We start from the raw sequence: 22513 nt of genomic DNA on the forward strand, positions 1-22513 counted from the left end.
CACGACAGCCCCTGTGTGCGTGTGTGTGTAGGTGTGTGTGTAGGTGTGTGTGTGTGTAGGTGTAGGTGTGTAGGTGTGTGTGTGTGTAGGTGTGTGTGTGTGTGTGAGGCGCTGCAAGGATGGGTGGTGGTCGCGGGTTGCTGAGGAGATGGAGTCTGCCTCAGTGGCCCGTGATCACAAATCTCTATTTAACTCCATCAAAAAAGTAACCTGCAGCGCCACACCTATTACCATCATTAGGGGAAAAAACGGTGATCCAATTTCCGACCCCCAGGAACAGGTTCGCAGATTTGCTGAGCATTTCTGTGAGGTCCTGGGGGAGGGAAAATCCCTCAGCCAGGAAAACACCGTGGCACAAAGTGAGGATGACCCTGCTGAGGCTGCGGTGCCTCAAATATTGGATGAAGTCACCCCCTGTGAGTGGCTGGCTGAGGTGCCATCTGCTGAGGAAGTAATGAAGGCGATCCGGAGTCTGAGACCAGGAAAGGCAGCGGGCAGAGATGATCTCCCCAGCGAAATGCTGAGGGAGGGTGGCGTTTGTGCACAGACTGCCCTATATGACATCATAACAACAGTCTGGACCACTGGACGGGTTCCGCAGGATTGGAAGGATGCCCTGGTGGTCCCCCTTTTTAAGAAGGGGGACCGCACAGACTGTAACAACTACAGGGGCATCTCACTCCTCAGTGTGCCGGGAAAGGTCCTGGCAAGGATTATTCAGCATCGCCTTGCCAGGCACGCTGAGGAGAGGCTTGCGGAGCCCCAATGCGGTTTCAGGAAAGGGCGGTCCTGCACAGATGCCATATTTTCTGTCCGTCTGCTACAGCAGAGGTGTAGGGAATTCCAACAAGACCTACATCTCTGCTTTATTGACCTGGTCAAGGCCTATGATACCATCAGTAGGCCTGGGCTCTGGGTCGTTCTTCGTGCTTTTGGAGTACCTGACCCTCTGCTCACGATCATTAAGGACCTTCATGATGGTGAGCGGGCCCGGGTAAAACTACGTGGCCGGGAGTCAGAGTCATTCCCTGTACACCTTGGGGTGACAGGGATGTCCTCTGGCTCCCACATTATTTAACATCTATTTTGACCACGTAGTTCATGAAGCCTTCAATAGCTGTACCGGGGGAATCTCCATATGGTACAGATATAATGGGAGGCTAATCGATGCCCGGGTGCGGTCAAGGGATGGCTCCCTATTGCTCAACCACGTTATGTATGCTGATGACTTGGTAATAGCTGCTCAGTCAGAGGAGGAGTTGGAGACGCTGCTGCTGAGACTGGAGCGTGCCACTAAGAGGTGGGGCCTTACCATCAGCCCCACCAAAACTAAGCACCTGCCTGGGTATTTTGTACCATCGGACACTCCACCCCCACAACTCCCAATCGGTGATGGGGCAGTTGTGGAGAGAGTGGAGAGTTTCCCATACCTGGGCAGTGTGCTTATGACTGGCTCCAGTTTAACAGCAGAGGTCTCACTCCGAATCAGTCGAGCGGCAATATCTTTTCATCGGTTGCGTAACGCTGTGTGGAAGCTACCTGGTCTGTCGCTCCGCACTAAGCTTCAGGTCTTCTCGGCCACGGTCATTCCCTCCCTTCTCTACGCTTGCGAAACGTGGACCCCCCTAATGGAACATCTTCGCCGGTTAGAAACATTTAGGCTGGCCTGCCTACGATCCATCCTGGGTTTAACCAGACTGGATTGTGTGAGGAGCTCACAAATCCTTGAAAGATCTGGGCAGGGTCCCATCGGTGAGCTCCTCCGGCAGGCAAGGCTGCGATGGCTGGGTCATGTAGCCCGCATGCCCAGCCACCGCATGCCGAAACAGCTTTTGTTTGGCCGGATTGAGGGGGCTAAGCGGGCGCGGCACGGGCTAGAGAAGAGATGGAGTGATGTGGTACAGGAGGACGTGGAGCTGAGTGGACTTGCCGATGACTGGTACCAGCGGTGTCAAGATCGGCCTCTGTGGAGGAGGCTCGTGAAGGATGCTACTGGGCAGTTGGAGGCAGTCGCCCTCCAACAACAACGGAGGGCGGAGGAGCGACGCTCACAACAGCGAGCGGAGCGCCGGGTGGCTAAAGCACAGCAGGTTGGCACAGTAGGGGGCACAGGTGGTGCATCAGCCAGTCATCTCAGTCAGTCGACCCGTGGCACCTGGGTCTGCCCCGTGACCTCCTGCCAGCGGGCGTTCGACACTTCACGTGGCCTCAGGGTGCACATAGCCTGGCACAAGCGTCGTGGTGACGTCACCGCCACTTAGTGGCGAATGGCGGTTGTTGTTGTTGTTGTGTGTAGGTGTGTGTGTGTGTGTAGGTGTGTGTGTGTGTAGGTGTGTGTGTGTAGGTGTGTGTGTGTAGGTGTGTGTGTAGGTGTCTGTGTGTGTGTGTAGGTGTGTGTGTCACCACCACCCCGACCCACCTGCACGACAGCCCCTGTGTGCGTGTGCCTCCAGGAGGAGCTCCGTCGCCACCTGCCAGGCCACGGCACCGATCAGCGTGAGCTTGTCCCAGGCGTCCGGCAGGTCCAGCGACGTCATGTCCACCCCCAGGAACATCGCAGCCACTGCCGGCAGGGGAGGGGGGAGCGGGGGGGAGATGTTGACTACCTCGCCTGGTGCGCAGGAGGTCGTGGGTTCGATGCTGAGATGTTGACTACATCGCCTGGTATGCAGGTCGTGGGTTCGATGTTGAGATGTTGACTACCTCGCCTGGTGCGCAGGAGGTCGTGGGTTCGATGTTGAGATGTTGACTACCTCGCCTGGTACGCAGGAGGTCGTGAGTTCGATCCCGCACCCTGACGATGCCTGCTGCTGCTGCTGTATATTTGGAGTCTGCGTCTCTCTCTCTCTCATCATCACTACGGTGGCTAGGAGATGTTGACTACCTCGCCTGGTGTGCAGGAGGTCGTGGGTTCGATGTTGAGATGTTGACTACCTCGCCTGGTGTGCAGGAGGTCGTGGGTTCGATGTTGAGATGTCGACTACCTCGCCTGGTGTGCAGGAGGTCGTGGGTTCGATGTTGAGATGTTGACTACCTCGCCTGGTGCGCAGGAGGTCGTGGGTTCGATCCCGCACCCTTGCTATATATTTGGAGTCTGCGTCTCTCTCTCTCTCATCATCATCACCACGGTGGCTAGGGAGATGTTAACTACCTCGCCTGGTGCGCAGGAGGTCGTGGGTTCGATGTTGAGATGTTGACTACCTCGCCTGGTACGCAGGAGGTCGTGGGTTCGATGTTGAGATGTTGACTACCTCGCCTGGTGTGCAGGAGGTCGTGGGTTCGATTCTGAGATGTTGACTACCTCGCCTGGTGTGCAGGAGGTCGTGGGTTCGATGTTGAGATGTTGACTACCTCGCCTGGTGTGCAGGAGGTCGTGGGTTCGATGTTGAGATGTTGACTACCTCGCCTGGTGTGCAGGAGGTCGTGGGTTCGATGTTGAGATGCTGACTACCTCGCCTGGTTTACAGGAGGTCGTGAGTTCGATCATCACCACCATCATCACCATCATCATCATCACCATCATCACCACCATCATCGTCGTCATCATCATCACCACCATCGTCATCACCGTCATCATCATCATCGTCATCATCACCATCATCACCATCATCATCATTGTCGTCATCATCATCATCGTCATCACCAACATCATCACCATCATCACCGTCATCACCACCATCATCACCACCATCATCACCATCGTCATCATCATCATCACCACCATCGTCACCATCATCATCATCACCATCGTCACCATCATCATCATCACCATCGTCATCATCATCATCATCGTCACCATCGTCATCATCGTCATCGTTGTGACTGACCGGCAGCCGTCCGTGCAGCCGTCCCCGTAGCCCAGTGGGTCCAGTTGAAGAGCGACCTCCTGGGGGGGGGGCACAGTAAGGGGGGGGGGGGTGAGTGAGATGGTGAGTGGGTGAATGAGTGGGGGAGTGAGTGAGTGCGTGGGTGAGTTGCGTGGGTGGGTAAGTGAGTGGGTGAGTGGGTGAGTGAGTGGGTGAGTGAGTGCATGGGTGAATGAGTGGGTGAGTGGGGGAGTGAGTGAGTGAGTGGGTGAGTGAGTGCGTGGGTGAGTTGCGTGGGTGGGTGAGTGAGTGGGTGAGTGGGTGAGTGAGTGGGTGAGTGAGTGCATGGGTGAATGAGTGGGTGAGTGGGGGAGTGAGTGAGTGAGTGGGTGAGTGAGTGCGTGGGTGAGTTGCGTGGGTGGGTGAGTGAGTGGGTGAGTGGGTGAGTGAGTGGGTGAGTGAGTGCATGGGTGAATGAGTGGGTGAGTGGGGGAGTGAGTGAGTGAGTGGGTGAGTGAGTGCGTGGGTGAGTTGCGTGGGTGGGTGAGTGAGTGGGTGAGTGGGTGAGTGAGTGGGTGAGTGAGTGCATGGGTGAATGAGTGGGTGAGTGGGGGAGTGAGTGAGTGAGTGGGTGAGTGAGTGCGTGGGTGAGTTGCGTGGGTGGGTGAGTAAGTGAGTGGGTGAGTGGGTGAGTGAGTGGGTGAGTGAGTGCATGGGTGAATGAGTGGGTGAGTGGGGGAGTGAGTGAGTGAGTGGGTGAGTGAGTGCGTGGGTGAGTTGCGTGGGTGGGTGAGTAAGTGAGTGGGTGAGTGGGTGAGTGAGTGGGTGAGTGAGTGCATGGGTGAATGAGTGGGTGAGTGGGGGAGTGAGTGAGTGAGTGGGTGAGTGAGTGCATGGGTGAGTTGCGTGGGTGGGTGAGTAAGTGAGTGGGTGAGTGGGTGAGTGAGTGAGTGAGTGGGTGAGTTGCGTGGGTGTGTGAGTAAGTGAGTGGGTGAGTGAGTGAGTGGGTGAGTGAGTGGGTGAGTGGGGGAGTGAGTGAGTGAGTGAGTGCGGGAGTGAGTGAATGAGTGGGTGAGTGGGGGAATGAGTGTTTGGGGGCGTGAGTGAGTGAGTGAATGAGTGAGTGAATGGGTGATTGGGTGAGTGAATGCATGCGTGAATGAGTGAATGAGTGGGTGAGTGGGCGAGTGAGTGAGTGGGGGAGTGAGTGAGTGGGTGAGTGAGTGAGTGAGTGTTTGAGTAAGTGAGTGAGTGAATGAGTGAGTGAATGAGTGTTTGAGTGAGTGAATGAGTGAATGAATGAGTGAGTGAATGAGTGAGTGAATGAGTGTTTGAGTGTTTGAGTGAGTGAATGAGTGAATGAATGAGTGAGTGAATGAATGAGTGTTTGAGTGGGTGAGTGTTTGAGTGAATGAGTGAGTGAATGAGTGAGTGAGTGTTTGAGTGTTTGAGTGACGACTGAAAATCGACCTCCTGTGACGCTAAGTGACTAGGAGAGCTAACACAGACGCAGCCACCACCACGAATCAATGGGCGGGGTGAGCGGCGAGCGGCGAGCGGCGAGCGGTGAGTGGTGAGTGGGTGAGCGGTGAGTGGTGAGAGGTGAGCGGTGAGTGGGTGAGCGGTGAGTGGTGAGTGGTGAGCGGTGAGCGGCAGCGGTGAGCGGCAGCGGTGAGCTGTGGCACCGTACCTGGGCTCTCCCGGGTGTGGACGCACCAAGGCCATGAGTGGCTGAGCGACAGCGAGGACCACGACCAAGCAGCCTACGATGGGGTGAGCTCCCTACAGCACAAAGACAAAGACGCCCCCCGGGTAGCCTCCAGCGGACTGTGTGGGGGCAAGTGCTGTGAGTAGCAGCAGCAGCAGCAGTGCCTACGAAGGCCGGGACATACAGAGAGACACACACAGAGACACACACACAGAGACACACACAGAGACACACACAGAGAGACACACACAGAGACACACGCAGAGACACAGAGAGACACACATAGACACACACAGAGACACACAGAGAGACACACACAGAGAGACACACACAGAGACACACGCAGAGACACAGAGACACACATAGACACACACAGAGACACACAGAGAGACACACACAGAGACACACGCAGAGACACACACACAGAGACACACACAGAGACACACGCAGAGACACACAGAGAGACACACAGAGAGACACACAGAGACACACGCAGAGAGACACACACACAGAGAGACACACACAGACACACACAGAGACACACATAGAGACACACGCAGAGACACACGCAGAGAGACACACAGACACACACAGAGACACACGCAGAGAGAGACACACAGAGAGACACACACAGACACACACGCAGAGACACGCAGAGACACGCAGAGACACACGCAGAGAGACACACAGACACTCACAGAGACACACACAGACACACGCAGAGACACACACAGAGACACACACACAGAGACACACACAGAGACACACACAGAGACACACACAGACACACGCAGAGACACGCACAGAGACACACACAGAGACACACAGAGACACACACAGACACACACAGAGACACAGAGACACACACACACACAGAGACACACACAGAGACACACACAGAGAGACACACACAGAGAGACACACACAGAGAGACACACACAGAGACACACACACACAGAGAGACACACACAGAGACACACAGACACACACAGAGACACACACAGAGACACACAGAGACACTCGCAGAGAGACACACAGAGACACACACAGAGAGACACACACACAGAGAGACACACACAGAGACACACACACACAGAGACACACACAGAGAGACACACACCGAGACACACACACAGAGACACACAAACACAGAGATACACACAGAGACACACACAGAGATACACACACACAGAGACACAGAGATACACAGAGATACACACAGAGACACACACACAGAGACACACAGACACACACAGAGATATACACACAGAGACACAGAGATATACACACACAGAGACACATAGATACACACAGAGATACACAAACACACAGACACACAGAGACACACAGAGATACACACAGACACAGAGATACACAGAGATACACACATACACACACAGACACACACAGACACACAGAGACACACAGAGATACACAAACAGACAAAGACACACAGACACAGAGATACAAAGGGATACACAGAGATACACACAGACACAGAGATACACACAGAGACACAAAGAGACACACAGAGACACACAGATATATACATAGAGATACACACAGAGACACACAGAGATACACACAGACACAGAGACACACACAGACACAGAGATACACAGAGACACACAGACACACAGAGACACGCACAGACACAGAGACACGCACAGAGACACACAGAGACACGCACAGACACACAGACACGCACAGACACAGAGACACACAGAGATACACACAGACACACACAGACACACACAGAGACACACAGACACACAGACACGCACAGACACAGAGATACACACAGACACACACAGAGATACACACAGTCACACAGACACAGAGACACACACACACAGACACAGAGATACACACAGAGACACTCAGAGACATCCACAGACACAGAGAGGCACAGACACACAGAGACACAGAGACACACAGAGACACAGAGACACACAGACACACAGAGACACACAGACACACAGAGAGGCACAGACACAGAGACACACAGACACACAGACACACAGAGACACACACAGACACAGAGACACACACAGACACAGAGACACACACAGACACACAGACACACAGACACCCACAGACACACAGAGACACACAGAGATACACACAGACACAGAGACACACACACAGACACACAGACACACACAGACACAGAGACACACGCAAAGGAAAAGATAAAGTTCCCCCATCCTGTGTAGGGCCAAGTGCAGAGGGGGGTGAGGGGGTGGGGGCTCCTCACGTGACTCCAGCCGGCGCGGTAGACGAAGGGGAGCGTGAAGGCAACGAGCGAGCAGAGAACCACCGTGGTCATGAAGCTGCGGTGGAGCTGTAGAGAGACACAGAGACACAGAGACACAGTGAGACAGAGACACAGTGAGACAGTGACACAGAGACAGACAGACAGACAGATAACCACGGTGGTCATGAAGCTGCGGTGGAGCTGTAGAGAGACACAGAGAGACAGTGAGACACAGAGAGACACAGACACAGAGAGACAGTGAGACACAGAGAGACACAGACACAGAGAGACAGTGAGACAGTGAGACAGAGACAGAGAACCACGGTGGTCATGAAGCTGCGGTGGAGCTGTAGAGACACACAGACAGTGAGACAGAGAGACAGAGACAGTGAGACAGAGACAGAGAGACACAGAGACACAGAGACAGTGAGCCACAGAGACACAGAGACAGAGAGAGACAGTGAGACAGTGAGACAGACAGAGAACCACGGTGGTCATGAAGCTGCGGTGGAGCTGTAGAGAGACAGAGACAGAGACACAGAGACAGTGACACAGTGAGACAGTGAGACAGTGAGACACGGGGACACGGAGACAGAGAGACAGTGAGACAGAGACAGAGACACAGTGAGACAGACAGACAGAGAACCACGGTGGTCATGAAGCTGCAGTGGAGCTGTAGAGAGACACAGACACAGAGACACAGAGACAGTGAGACAGAGACACAGACAGTGAGACACAGAGACACAGAGACAGTGAGACAGTGAGACAGACAGAGAACCACGGTGGTCATGAAGCTGCGGTGGAGCTGTAGAGAGACACAGACACAGAGACAGTGAGACAGTGACACAGTGAGACAGTGAGACACGGAGACAGAGACGGAGAGACAGTGAGACAGAGACAGAGACAGTGAGACAGAGACACAGAGACAGTGAGACAGACAGAGAACCACGGTGGTCATGAAGCTGCGGTGGAGCTGTAGAGACACAGAGACACAGACAGTGAGACACAGACACAGTGAGACACAGAGACACAGAGACACAGAGACAGACAGACAGACAGAGAACCACGGTGGTCATGAAGCTGCGGTGGAGCTGTAGAGAGACACAGAGAGACAGTGAGACAGTGAGACACAGAGACAGAGACACAGAGACACAGACAGTGAGACAGAGACAGAGAGACAGAGACAGAGAGACACAGAGACAGAGACAGAGAGACACAGAGACAGAGACAGAGACACAGAGACACAGACAGTGAGACAGAGACAGTGAGACAGAGACAGAGAGACAGAGACAGAGAGACACAGAGACAGAGACAGAGACACAGAGACAGTGAGACAGTGAGACAGACAGAGAACCACGGTGGTCATGAAGCTGCGGTGGAGCTGTAGAGAGACAGAGACACAGAGACAGAGACACAGAGACAGTGAGACAGTGAGACACAGAGACACAGAGACAGAGAGACAATGAGACAGACAGAGACAGACAGACAGACAGAGAACCGTGGTGGTCATGAAGCCGCGGTGGAGCTGTAGAGACACAGAGACACAGACAGTGAGACACAGACACAGTGAGACACAGAGACACAGAGACAGTGAGACAGACAGACAGACAGAGAACCACGGTGGTCATGAAGCTGCGGTGGAGCTGTAGAGAGACACAGAGACAGTGAGACAGTGAGACACAGAGACAGAGACACAGAGACACAGACAGTGAGACAGAGACAGAGAGACAGAGACAGAGAGACACAGAGACAGAGACAGAGAGACACAGAGACAGAGACAGAGACACAGAGACACAGACAGTGAGACAGAGACAGTGAGACAGAGACAGAGAGACAGAGACAGAGAGACACAGAGACAGAGACAGAGACACAGAGACAGTGAGACAGTGAGACAGACAGAGAACCACGGTGGTCATGAAGCTGCGGTGGAGCTGTAGAGAGACAGAGACACAGAGACAGAGACAGAGACACAGAGACAGTGAGACAGTGAGACAGACAGACAGACAGAGAACCGTGGTGGTCATGAAGCCGCGGTGGAGCTGTAGAGAGACACAGACACAGAGAGACACGGAGACACAGAGACACAGAGACAGAGAGAGACAGTGAGACAGTGAGACACAGAGACACAGAGACAGAGAGGCAGTGAGACAGAGAGACAGAGAGACAGAGACACGGAGAGACAGAGACACGGAGACACAGAGAGACAGTGACATGGAGACACAGAGACAGAGAGACAGAGAGACAGTGAGACAGTGAGACAGAGAGACAGAGACACGGAGACACGGAGACACAGAGACACGGAGACACAGAGAGACAGTGACACGGAGACACAGAGACAGAGAGACAGAGAGACAGTGAGACAGTGAGACAGAGAGACAGTGACACAGTGAGACAGACAGAGAACCACGGTGGTCATGAAGCTGCGGTGGAGCTGTAGAGAGACAGAGACACAGAGACAGAGAGACACGGAGACAGTGAGACAGAGAAAGAGAGACAGAGAGACAGTGAGACACGGAGACAGAGACACAGAGAGACAGAGACAGAGAGACAGAGAGACAGAGACAGAGAGACAGAGAGACAGAGAGACAGAGACAGAGAGACAGAGACAGAGAGACAGAGACAGACAGAGACAGTGAGACAGAGAGACAGAGAGACAGTGAGACAGAGAGACAGTGAGACAGTGAGACAGTGAGACAGAGAGACAGAGAGACAGTGAGACAGTGAGACAGACAGAGACAGAGAACCGTGGTGGTCATGAAGCCTCGGTGGAGCTGTAGAGAGACACGGAGACAGTGAGACAGAGAGACAGAGACAGACAGAGACACAGAGACAGAGAGACAGTGACACGGAGACAGTGAGAGAGTGAGACAGAGAGACAGAGACAGAGAGACAGAGAGACAGTGAGACAGTGAGACAGACAGAGAGACAGTGAGACAGTGAGACAGAGACACAGAGACAGAGAGACAGAGACACGGAGACAGACAGTGAGACAGTGAGACAGAGACACAGAGACAGAGAGACAGAGACACGGAGACAGACAGAGACAGTGAGACAGTGAGACAGAGAGACAGAGACATGGAGACAGTGAGACAGAGACAGTGAGACAGTGAGACAGAGAGACAGAGACATGGAGACAGTGAGACAGAGACAGTGAGACAGTGAGACAGAGAGACAGAGACATGGAGACAGTGAGACAGAGAGACAGACAGTGAGACAGAGAGACAGAGAGACAGACGGAGAGAGAGAGAGACAGTGAGACAGAGAAAAATGGAGAGAGACGGAGAGATACAGAGACAGAGACAGACAGAGATGGAGAGACAGTGAGACAGTGAGACAGAGACAGAGACAGAGAGACAGAGATGGAGAGAGACAGTGAGACAAAGACAGACAAATACAGAGAGACATTGAGACAGAGACAGAGAGACAGAGACACAGAGACACGGAGACAGTGAGACAGAGAGACAGAGACACAGAGACACAAAGAGACAGTGAGACACGGAGACAGTGAGACACGGAGACAGTGAGACAGAGAGACAGAGAGACAGAGACACAGAGAGACAGTGAAACAGAGACACAGAGACAGTGAGACACGGAGACACGGAGACACGGAGACAGTGAGACAGAGACAGTGAGACAGAGACAGTGAGACAGAGACAGTGAGACAGTGATACAGAGACAGAGACAGAGAGACAGAGACAGTGAGACACGGAGACAGTGAGACAGAGAGACAGAGACACAGAGACAGAGACAGTGAGACAGAGAGACAGAGAGACAGAGAGACAGTGAGACACAGAGACAGTGAGACACGGAGACAGTGAGACAGAGAGACAGAGACACAGAGACACAGAGAGACAGTGAGACAGAGACACAGAGACAGTGAGACACGGAGACACGGAGACACGGAGACAGTGAGACAGAGACAGTGAGACAGAGACAGTGAGACAGTGAGACAGACAGACAGAGAACCGTGGTGGTCATGAAGCCGCGGTGGAGCTGTAGAGACACGGAGACACAGAGACAGTGAGACACGGAGACAGAGACACAGAGAGACAGAGACACAGAGAGACAGAGACAGAGAGACAGAGAGACAGAGACAGAGAGACAGAGACAGAGACAGAGAGACAGAGACAGACAGAGACAGAGAACCGTGGTGGTCATGAAGCCGCGGTGGAGCTGTAGAGACAGTGAGAGAGTGAGACAGAGACACAGAGACAGAAAGACAGTGACACGGAGACAGTGAGAAAGTGAGACAGAGAGACAGAGACAGTGAGACACGGAGACAGAGAGAGAGTGAGACAGAGAGACAGAGAGACAGTGAGACAGAGACACAGAGACAGAGAGACACGGAGACAGTGAGACAGAGAGACAGAAACAGACAGAGAGACAGAGAGACAGTGAGACAGTGAGACACACAGAGACAGAGACAGTGAGACAGAGACACAGAGACAGAGAGACAGAGACACGGAGACAGACAGTGAGACAGTGAGACAGAGACACAGAGACAGAGAGACAGAGAGACAGAGACACGGAGAGAGACAGAGACAGTGAGACAGAGAGACAGAGACATGGAGACAGTGAGACAGAGAGACAGACAGTGAGACAGAGAGACAGAGAGACAGAGAGACAGACGGAGAGAGACAGAGATAGTGAGACAGAGAAAAATGGAGAGAGACGGAGAGATACAGAGACAGAGACAGACAGAGATGGAGAGACAGTGAGACAGTGAGACAGAGACAGAGAGACAGAGATGGAGAGAGACAGTGAGACAAAGACAGACAAAGACAGAGAGACAGTGAGACAGAGATAGACAGTGAGACAAAGAGACAGAGACAGAGAGGCAGTGAGACAGAGCGACAGAGATGGAGACAGAGAGATGGAGAGAGAGAAATAGAGAGAGAGATGGAGAGAGACACAGACAGAGAGACAGACAGAGACAGTGAGACAGAGATGGAGAGATGCAGAGAGGGTTCAGGGTGAGGTTTCACAAGGGATTCTACATCCCACCCCGAGCCCCCCGGTGACCTCAGCGTTCATGGGTAAGTCTCACCTGGAACCAGACTTTGTACCCCCCAGATGTAGTGTGTAAGTCTCATCTAGAACCAGACTTTATACCCACAGATGGAGTGTGTAAGTCTCACCTAGAACCAGACTTTATACCCACAGATGGAGTGTGTAAGTCTCACCTAGAACCAGACTTTATACCCCCCAGATGTAGTGTGTAAGTCTCACCTAGAACCAGACTTTCTACCCCCAGATGTAGTGTGTAAGTCTCACCTAGAACCAGACTTTATACCCACAGATGGAGTGTGTAAGTCTCACCTAGAACCAGACTTTATACCCCCCAGATGGAGTGTGTAAGTCTCACCTAGAACCAGACTTTGTACCCCCAGATGTAGTGTGTAAGTCTCACCTAGAACCAGACTTTGTACCCCCCAGATGGAGTGTGTAAGTCTCACCTAGAACCAGACTTTGTACCCCCCAGATGGAGTGTGTAAGTCTCACCTAGAACCAGACTTTATACCCCCAGATGTAGTGTGTAAGTCTCAACTGGAACCAGACTTTGTACCCCCAGATGTACTGTGTAAGTCTCACCTAGAACCAGACTTTGTACCCCCAGATGTAGTGTGTAAGTCTCACCTAGAACCAGACTTTCTACCCCCAGATGTAGTGTGTAAGTCTCACCTAGAACCAGACTTTGTACCCCCAGATGTAGTGTGTAAGTCTCACCTAGAACCAGACTTTGTACCCCCAGATGTAGTGTGTAACTCTCACCTAGAACCAGACTTTGTACCCCCCAGATGTAGTGTGTAAGTCTCACCTACAACCAGACTTTGTATCCTCAGATGTAGTGTGTAAGTCTAACCTGGAACCAGACTTTATACCCCCAGATGTAGTGGGTAAGTCTCACCTAGAACCAGACTTTATACCCCCAGATGTAGAGTGTAAGTCTCACCTGAACCAGACTTTATACCCCCCAGATGTAGTGTGTAAGTCTCACCTAGAACCAGACTTTGTACCACCAGATGGAGTGTGTAAGAATCACCTGGAACCAGACTTTGTACCACCAGATGGAGTGTGTAAGTCTCACCTAGAACCAGACTTTATACCACCAGATGTAGTGTGTAAGTCTCACCTGGAACCAAACTTTCTGCCCCCAGATGTAGTGTGTAAGTCTCACCTAGAACCAGACTTTCTACTCCCAGATGTAGTGTGTAAGTCTCACCTAGAACCAGACTTTGTACCACCAGATGTAGTGTGTAAGTCTCACCTAGAACCAGACTTTCTACTCCCAGATGTAGTGTGTAAGTCTCACCTAGAACCAGACTTTGTACCACCAGATGGAGTGTGTAAGAATCACCTGGAACCAGACTTTGTACCCCCCAGATGTAGTGTGTAAGTCTCACCTAGAACCAGACTTTGTACCACCAGATGTAGTGTGTAAGTCTCACCTAGAACCAGACTTTATACCACCAGATGGAGTGTGTAAGTCTCACCTGGAACCAAACTTTCTGCCCCCAGATGTAGTGTGTAAGTCTCACCTAGAACCAGACTTTGTACCCCCCAGATGGAGTGTGTAAGAATCACCTGGAACCAGACTTTCTGCCCCCAGATGTAGTGTGTAAGTCTCACCTTGAACCAGACTTTGTACCCCCCAGATGGAGTGTGTATGTCTCACCTAGAACCAGACTTTGTACCCCCAGATGTAGTGTGTAAGTCTCACCTAGAACCAGACTTTGTACCACCAGATGGAGTGTGTAAGTCTCACCTAGAACCAGACTTTGTACCCCTAGATGTAGTGTGTAAGTCTCACCTAGAACCAGACTTTATACCACCAGATGTAGTGTGTAAGTCTCACCTGGAACCAGACTTTGTACCCCCAGATGTAGTGTGTAAGTCTCACCTAGAACCAGACTTTCTACTCCCAGATGTAGTGTGTAAGTCTCACCTAGAACCAGACTTTGTACCACCAGATGTAGTGTGTAAGTCTCACCTAGAACCAGACTTTGTACCCCCCAGATGTAGTGTGTAAGTCTCACCTGGAACGAGACTTCCTACCCCCAGATGTAGTGTGTAAGTCTCACCTAGAACCAGACTTTGTACCACCAGATGTAGTGTGTAAGTCTCACCTAGAACCAGACTTTCTACCCCCAGATGTAGTGTGTAAGTCTCACCTGGAACGAGACTTCCTACCCCCAGATGTAGTGTGTAAGTCTCAACTAGAACCAGACTTTGTACCCCCAGATGTAGTGTGTAAGTCTCACCTGGAACGAGACTTCCTACCCCCAGATGTAGTGTGTAAGTCTCACCAAGAACCAGACTTTGTACCCCCCAGATGTAGTGTGTAAGTCTCACCTTGAACCAGACTTTGTACCCCCAGATGTAGTGTGTAAGTCTCACCTAGAACCAGACTTTGTACCCCCAGATGTAGTGTGTAAGTCTCACCTAGAACCAGACTTTGTACCCCCAGATGGAGTGTGTAAGTCTCACCTAGAACTAGACTTTATACCCCAGATGTAGTGTGTAAGTCTCACCTAGAACCAGACTTTGTACCCCCAGATGTAGTGTGTAAGTCTCACCTAGAACCAGACTTTGTACCCCCAGATGTAGTGTGTAAGTCTCACCTAGAACCAGACTTTGTACCCCCAGATGTAGTGTGTAAGTCTCACCTTGAACCAGACTTTGTACCCCCAGATGTAGTGTGTAAGTCTCACCTAGAACCAGACTTTCTACTCCCAGATGTAGTGTGTAAGTCTCACCTAGAACCAGACTTTCTACTCCCAGATGTAGTGTGTAAGTCTCACCTAGAACCAGACTTTGTACCCCCAGATGTAGTGTGTAAGTCTCACCTAGAACCAGACTTTCTACTCCCAGATGTAGTGTGTAAGTCTCACCTTGAACCAGACTTTGTACCCCCAGATGTAGTGTGTAAGTCTCACCTAGAACCAGACTTTGTACCCCCAGATGTAGTGTGTAAGTCTCACCTAGAACCAGACTTTGTACCCCAGATGTAGTGTGTAAGTCTCACCTAGAACCAGACTTTGTACCCCCAGATGGAGTGTATAAGTCTCACCTAGAACCAGACTTTGTACCCCCAGATGTAGTGTGTAAGTCTCACCTAGAACCAGACTTTATACCCCCAGATGTAGTGTGTAAGTCTCACCTAGAACTAGACTTTATACCCCCAGATGTAGTGTGTAAGTCTCACCTAGAACTAGACTTTATACCCCAGATGTAGTGTGTAAGTCTCACCTAGAACCAGACTTTGTACCACCAGATGGAGTGTGTAAGAATCACCTGGAACCAGACTTTCTGCCCCCAGATGTAGTGTGTAAGTCTCACCTTGAACCAGACTTTATACCCCAAGGTGTAGTGTGTAAGTCTCACCTAGAACCAGACTTTGTACCCCCAGATGTAGTGTGTAAGTCTCACCTAGAACCAGACTTTATACCCCCAGATGTAGTGTGTAAGTCTCACCTGGAACCAGACTTTGTACCACCAGATGTAGTGTGTAAGTCTCACCTTGAACCAGACTTTGTACCCCCAGATGTAGTGTGTAAGTCTCACCTAGAACCAGACTTTGTACCCCCAGATGTAGTGTGTAAGTCTCACCTAGAACCAGACTTTGTACCCCCAGATGGAGTGTGTAAGTCTCACCTGGAACCAAACTTTCTGCCCCCAGATGTAGTGTGTAAGTCTCACCTGGAACCAGACTTTGTACCACCAGATGGAGTGTGTAAGTCTCACCTGGAACCAGACTTTGTACCACCAGATGGAGTGTGTAAGTCTCACCTAGAACCAGACTTTGTACCCCCAGATGTAGTGTGTAAGTCTCACCTAGAACCAGACTTTGTACCCCCAGATGGAGTGTGTAAGTCTCACCTGGAACCAAACTTTCTGCCCCCAGATGTAGTGTGTAAGTCTCACCTAGAACCAGACTTTATACCACCAGATGGAGTGTGTAAGTCTCACCTAGAACCAGACTTTATACCACCAGATGGAGTGTGTAAGTCTCACCTGGAACCAAACTTTCTGCCCCCAGATGTAGTGTGTAAGTCTCACCTAGAACCAGACTTTGTACCACCAGATGTAGTGTGTAAGTCTCACCTAGAACCAGACTTTGTACCACCAGATGTAGTGTGTAAGTCTCACCTGGAACCAGACTTTGTACCCCCAGATGTAGTGTGTAAGTCTCACCTAGAACCAGACTTTATACCACCAGATGTAGTGTGTAAGTCTCACCTGGAACCAGACTTTGTACCCCCAGATGTAGTGTGTAAGTCTCACCTAGAACCAGACTTTGTACCACCAGATGTAGTGTGTAAGTCTCACCTGGAACCAGACTTTGTACCCCCCAGATGTAGTGTGTAAGTCTCACCTAGAACCAGACTTTGTACCCCCCAGATGTAGTGTGTAAGTCTCACCTTGAACCAGACTTTGTACCCCCAGATGGAGTGTGTAAGTCTCACCTAGAACCAGACTTTGTACCCCAAGATGTAGTGTGTAAGTCTCACCTAGAACCAGACTTTATACCACCAGATGTAGTGTGTAAGTCTCACCTAGAACCAGACTTTATACCACCAGATGTAGTGTGTAAGTCTCACCTAGAACCAGACTTTGTACCCCCAGATGTAGTGTGTAAGTCTCACCTGGAACCAGACTTTCTGCCCCCAGATGTAGTGTGTAAGTCTCACCTGGAACCAGACTTTCTGCCCCCAGATGTAGTGTGTGGGCCACAGCGGTTTGAAGAACCTCGCCAGGACTATGCCAACGCTGGCGCAAGTCAACCAGGCGACCATCATCAGTGCCCCTGCAGCATGCAGACACACAGACACACACACAGACACACACACACAGACACACACACAGACACACACACAGACACACACACAGACACACACAGACACACACAGACACACACACACACAGAGACGAGTGAGTGGGTGAGTGTGTGAGTGAGTGAGTGAGCGAGTGAGTGAGTGAGTCACTGAGTGAGTGAGTCACTGAGTGAGTGAGTCACTGAGTGAGTCACTGAGTGAGTCAGTGAGTGAGTCACTGAGTGAGTGAGTCACTGAGTGAGTTAGTCACTGAGTGAGTTGCTGAGTGAGTTGCTGAGTGAGTCGCTGAATGAGTCACTGAGTGAGTGAGTCACTGAGTGAGTCGCTGAGTGAGTGAGTCACTGAGTGAGTCACTGAGTGAGTGGGTCACTGAGTGAGCGAGTCACTGAGTGAGTGAGTCACTGAGTGATTCACTGAGTGAGTGAGTCACTGAGTGAGTGAGTCACTGAGTGAGCGAGTCACTGAGTGAGTGATTCACTGAGTGAGTGATTCACTGAGTGAGTCACCGAGTGAGTCATTGAGTGAGTGAGTCACTGAGTGAGTCACTGAGTGAGTCACTGAGTGAGTGAGTCACTGAGTGAGCGAGTCACTGAGTGAGTGATTCACTGAGTGAGTCACCGAGTGAGTCACTGAGTGAGTGAGTCACTGCCCTCACCGTGTGCCTTGATGATGGTCGGTGACCGTGAGCCGGGCACCTCCGTGGGTGTCCCCGTTAGGCGCACAGCGACCCTGGATACCAGCGGCTGCTGTTCGTGTTTCAGCATCAGCCCTGCGAGAGGGGCGTGGAGGGGGTGCAGCACGTGGCACACTCAGGGTGTGGCTGTGGGTGAGTAGCTATGAGTGAGTAGCTATGAGCCGTGTGTAGGTCTATGCAGTTGTGTGTAGGTGTGTGTAGCTATGAACTGTGTGTAGTTGTGTGTGTAGCTGTGTGTGTAGCTATGAGCTGTGTGAGGCTGTGTGTGTAGCTGTGTGTGTAGCTGTTGTGTAGCTGTGTGTGTAGCTGTGTGGGGAGCAATAGTGTAGCAGTTAGCGCGCTGCGCTATGAACCTGGCGACCCGGGTTCGATTCCCGCTCACGGCCAACACCAGTGACGATTATCTGAACCGGGCCTCCCCTAGGTCGACTCAGCCTCAAATGAGTACCTGGTGCGGTGTGTAAACATTGCCACTAGGGAGACAAAGGCGGTCGGGCGTGGTGCTGGCCACCCACCACCTCGTGTGCCGTTCCGGCCTTCATAGGTGCACGCTAACAGCACTTGCCCCTACAGTCTGTTAAGGCTATATGGGGGATCTTTGTCTTTGTAGCAAAACAACCCCCTACCTCCTCGCGGTGCCGGGCAGGAAACTCTGTCATGGACAGTGCTGTGGGGAGAGGGCCAATTCCGATTGGCCCCTCCTCTCATGGCGTCTGTGACCACCACATTGGCTAAACGGGGGCTCTGGACGGGTGCGAGGGGCTGGTAACCCCTCCACCTTCAACAATTTTACCACGAAACCACGATTTAAATATGTGACTAATAAGCTTGTGCTGGAGGCCCCGGGGGGCCAGGCATCTATGACGTCTCCTGGCCAAACCCCAATTGGCGGAGCCAGGAGATTGAATCTCTACCCTCAGGGCTCCTCCAGAAACAACGAAAAGCCACTATGGATGGCCACGTGGAATGTTCGAACGCTCACTGCGGAGGAGAGGCTGCCACTCCTCTGTCGGCAGCTGGACCGGTACCGCCTGGATCTCTGTGGCATTCAGGAGGTCCGGTGGACCGGTTCTGGCTCCTGCCACCATGAGGGGTGGACAGTCCTCTACTCGGGGCAGCAGACTGCCAAACAACAGGGTGTGGCTCTTCTTTTGAACAAAATAATGAAGGGGGCGTGGGAGCGTGGTGGTGAGGTGTGGGAAGCTGTAAGCCCCAGGCTACTTTGGGCTCGCATTCTCATCAACCGGAGGCGAGGAGTGGTGGTCGTGGTTACTTATGCCCCCACTGAAGACGAACATCCGTGGAGGGATGCAGGCAAAGCCGATGAGTCAGATGCCTTCTATGACCTCCTGTCACAGGTGCTGGCTAAAGTGGCCCCTCGGGATAGAGTCATCTTGTTGGGTGACTTCAATGCCCGAGTTGGTCATGATGCTGGTACCTGGTCTGGAGTGATTGGAGGGCATGGGCCAGATCAGCTCAATAACAAAGGTAGGAGGCTGCTAGATTTTTGTGCAACCCATGGGCTTGTAATTACCAACACGCTGTTCCGGCATCGGCGCATCCACACAACAACATGGATGCATGCCGGGACCAAGCAAGAACATCTGCTGGACTACATAGTGACGGACCAGCGGATGCGAGCCCATGTCCTTGACACCAGGACCTACCGTGGAGCTGATCTGCCCTCTGACCATCGACTAGTCATCTGTAAGATGCGCCTGCCATTCTTCCACTCCGGTGGTGGGTGTACACCCAGGACCCCATTCCAACCTAAAGTGGCCTGGTCTCAGTTATCTGATGAAAGTTGCAAACGAGAATTTCATCATCGCTTGTGGCTGGGATTGGCATCGTCCCCGACTCCTCCTGATGTCGAGGGTAAATGGGCGAGGTTTAGGACTGTGATTCATGCAGCTGCAAAGGCTGCTTTGGGTACGTGGTCCAGACCTCCCCAGAGACCCTGGCTGACAGAGGAGGTGTTCAGGATGGTTGAGAAAAAGCGACAGGCCCACTGTCATCGGCTACAGAATCCCACGTCAGAGAATGAGGAGGCTTACCGCAGCCTTCGCTCGGAGGTTCGGAGAGCCGTGAGGCGCTGCAAGGATGGGTGTTGGTCGCGGGTTGCTGAGGAGATGGAGTCTGCCTCAGTGGCCCGTGATCACAAATCTCTATTTAACTCCATCAAAAAAGTAATCTGCAGCGCCACACCTATTACCATCATTAGGGGAAAAAACGGTGACCCAATCTCCGACCCCCAGGAACAGGTTTGCAGATTTGCTGAGCGTTTCTGGGAAGTCCTGGGGGAGGGAAAATCCCTCAGCCAGGAAAACATCGTAGCACAAAGTGAGGATGACCCTGCTGAGGCTGCGGTGCCTCAAATATTGGAAGAAGTCACCCCCTGTGAGTGGCTAGCTGAGGTGCCATCTGTTGACGAAGTACTGAAGGCGATCCGGAGTCTGAGACCAGGAAAGGCAGCGGGCAGAGATGATCTCCCAAGCGAAATGCTGAGGGAGGGCGGCGTTTGTGCACAGATTGCCCTATATGACATCATAACAACAGTCTGGACCACTGGACGTGTTCCGCAGGATTGGAAAGATGCCCTGGTGGTCCCTCTTTTTAAGAAGGGGTACCGCACAGACTGTAACAACTACAGGGGCATCTCACTCCTCAGTGTGCCGGGAAAGGTCCTGGCAAGGATTATTCTTCAACATCGCCTTGCCAGGCACGCTGAGGAGAGGCTTGCGGAGCCCCAATGCGGTTTCAGGAAAGGGCGGTCCTGCACAGATGCCATATTTTCTGTCCGTCTGCTACAGCAGAGGTGTAGGGAATTCCAACAAGACCTACATCTCTGCTTTATTGACCTGGTCAAGGCCTATGATACCATCAGTAGGCCTGGGCTCTGGGTTGTTCTTCGTGCTTTTGGAGTACCTGACCCTCTGCTCACGATCATTAAGGACCTTCATGATGGTGAGCGGGCCCGGGTAAAACTACGTGGCCGGGAGTCAGAGCCATTCCCTGTTAACCTTGGGGTGCGACAGGGATGTCCTCTGGCTCCCACATTATTTAACATCTATTTTGACCACGTAGTTCGTGAAGCCTTCAATAGCTGTACCGGGGGAATCTCCATATGGTACAGATATAATGGGAGGCTGATCGACGCCCGGGTGCGGTCAAGGGATGGCTCCATATTGCTCAACCACGTTATGTATGCTGATGATTTGGTAATAGCTGCACATTCGGAGGAGGAGTTGGAGACGCTGCTGCTGAGACTGGAGCGTGCCACTAAGAGGTGGGGCCTTACCATCAGCCCCACCAAAACTAAGCACCTGCCTGGGTATTTTGTACCATCGGACAATCCACCCCCACAACTCCCAATCGGTGATGGGGCAGTTGTGGAGAGAGTGGAGAGTTTCCCATACCTGGGCAGTGTGCTTATGACTGGCTCAAGTTTAACAGCAGAGGTCTCACTCCGAATCAGTCGAGCAGCAATATCTTTTCATCGGTTGCGTAACGCTGTGTGGAAGCTACCTGGTCTGTCGCTCCGCACTAAGCTTCAGGTCTTCTCGGCCATGGTCATTCCCTCCCTTCTCTACGCTTGCGAAACGTGGACCTCCCTAATGGAACATCTTCGCCGGTTAGAAACATTTAGCCTGGCCTGCCTACGATCCATCCTGGGTTTAACCAAATTGGATTGTGTGAGGAGCTCAAAAATCCTTGAAAGATCTGGGCAAGGTCCCATCGGTGAGCTCCTCCGGCGGGGAAGGCTGCGATGGCTGGGTCATGTAGCCCACATGCCCAGCTACCGCATGCCAAAACAGCTTTTGTTTGGCCGGATTGAGGGGGCTAAGCGGGCGCGGCACGGGCTAGAGAAGAGATGGAGTGATGTGGTACAGGAGGACGTGGAGCTGAGTGGACTTGCCGATGACTGGTACCAGCGGTGTCAAGATCGGCCTCTGTGGAGGAGGCTCGTGAAGGATGCTACTGGGCAGTTGGAGGCAGTCGCCCTCCAACAACAACGGAGGGCGGAGGAGCGACGCTCAGAACAACGAGCGGAGCGCCGGGTGGCTAAAGCACAGCAGGTTAGCACAGTAGGGGGCACAGGTGGTGCACCAGCCAGTCATCTCAGTCAGTCGACCCGTGGCACCTGCTGGGTCTGCCCCGTGACCTCCTGCCAGCAGGCGTTCGACACTTCACGTGCCCATGGCCTGGCACAAG

At 52.3% G+C, this 22513-nt stretch overlaps 1 protein-coding gene across 1 annotated transcript in view; it reads right to left on the reverse strand.

Moving 5' to 3' along the window:
* The window catches only part of LOC142923314 (putative ferric-chelate reductase 1), a 41670-nt gene that overhangs the window by 17243 nt on the left and 1914 nt on the right, over nucleotides 1-22513 (reverse strand). Inside the window, exons 3-8 of the mRNA XM_076064378.1 lie at nucleotides 18263-18376; nucleotides 17464-17579; nucleotides 7772-7858; nucleotides 5497-5588; nucleotides 3828-3886; nucleotides 2420-2563 (exon numbers count right to left, since the gene is read on the reverse strand). Of these exons, the coding sequence (XP_075920493.1) occupies nucleotides 2420-2563; nucleotides 3828-3886; nucleotides 5497-5588; nucleotides 7772-7858; nucleotides 17464-17579; nucleotides 18263-18376 (612 nt within the window). The remainder of the gene's footprint in view (nucleotides 1-2419; nucleotides 2564-3827; nucleotides 3887-5496; nucleotides 5589-7771; nucleotides 7859-17463; nucleotides 17580-18262; nucleotides 18377-22513) is intronic.

This window comes from Petromyzon marinus, unplaced genomic scaffold, assembly GCF_048934315.1.
Source record: "Petromyzon marinus isolate PM22_M1 ecotype Great Lakes invasive population unplaced genomic scaffold, UKy_Petmar_22M1.pri1.0 PM_Scaffold_412, whole genome shotgun sequence".
NCBI lineage: Eukaryota > Metazoa > Chordata > Hyperoartia > Petromyzontiformes > Petromyzontidae > Petromyzon > Petromyzon marinus.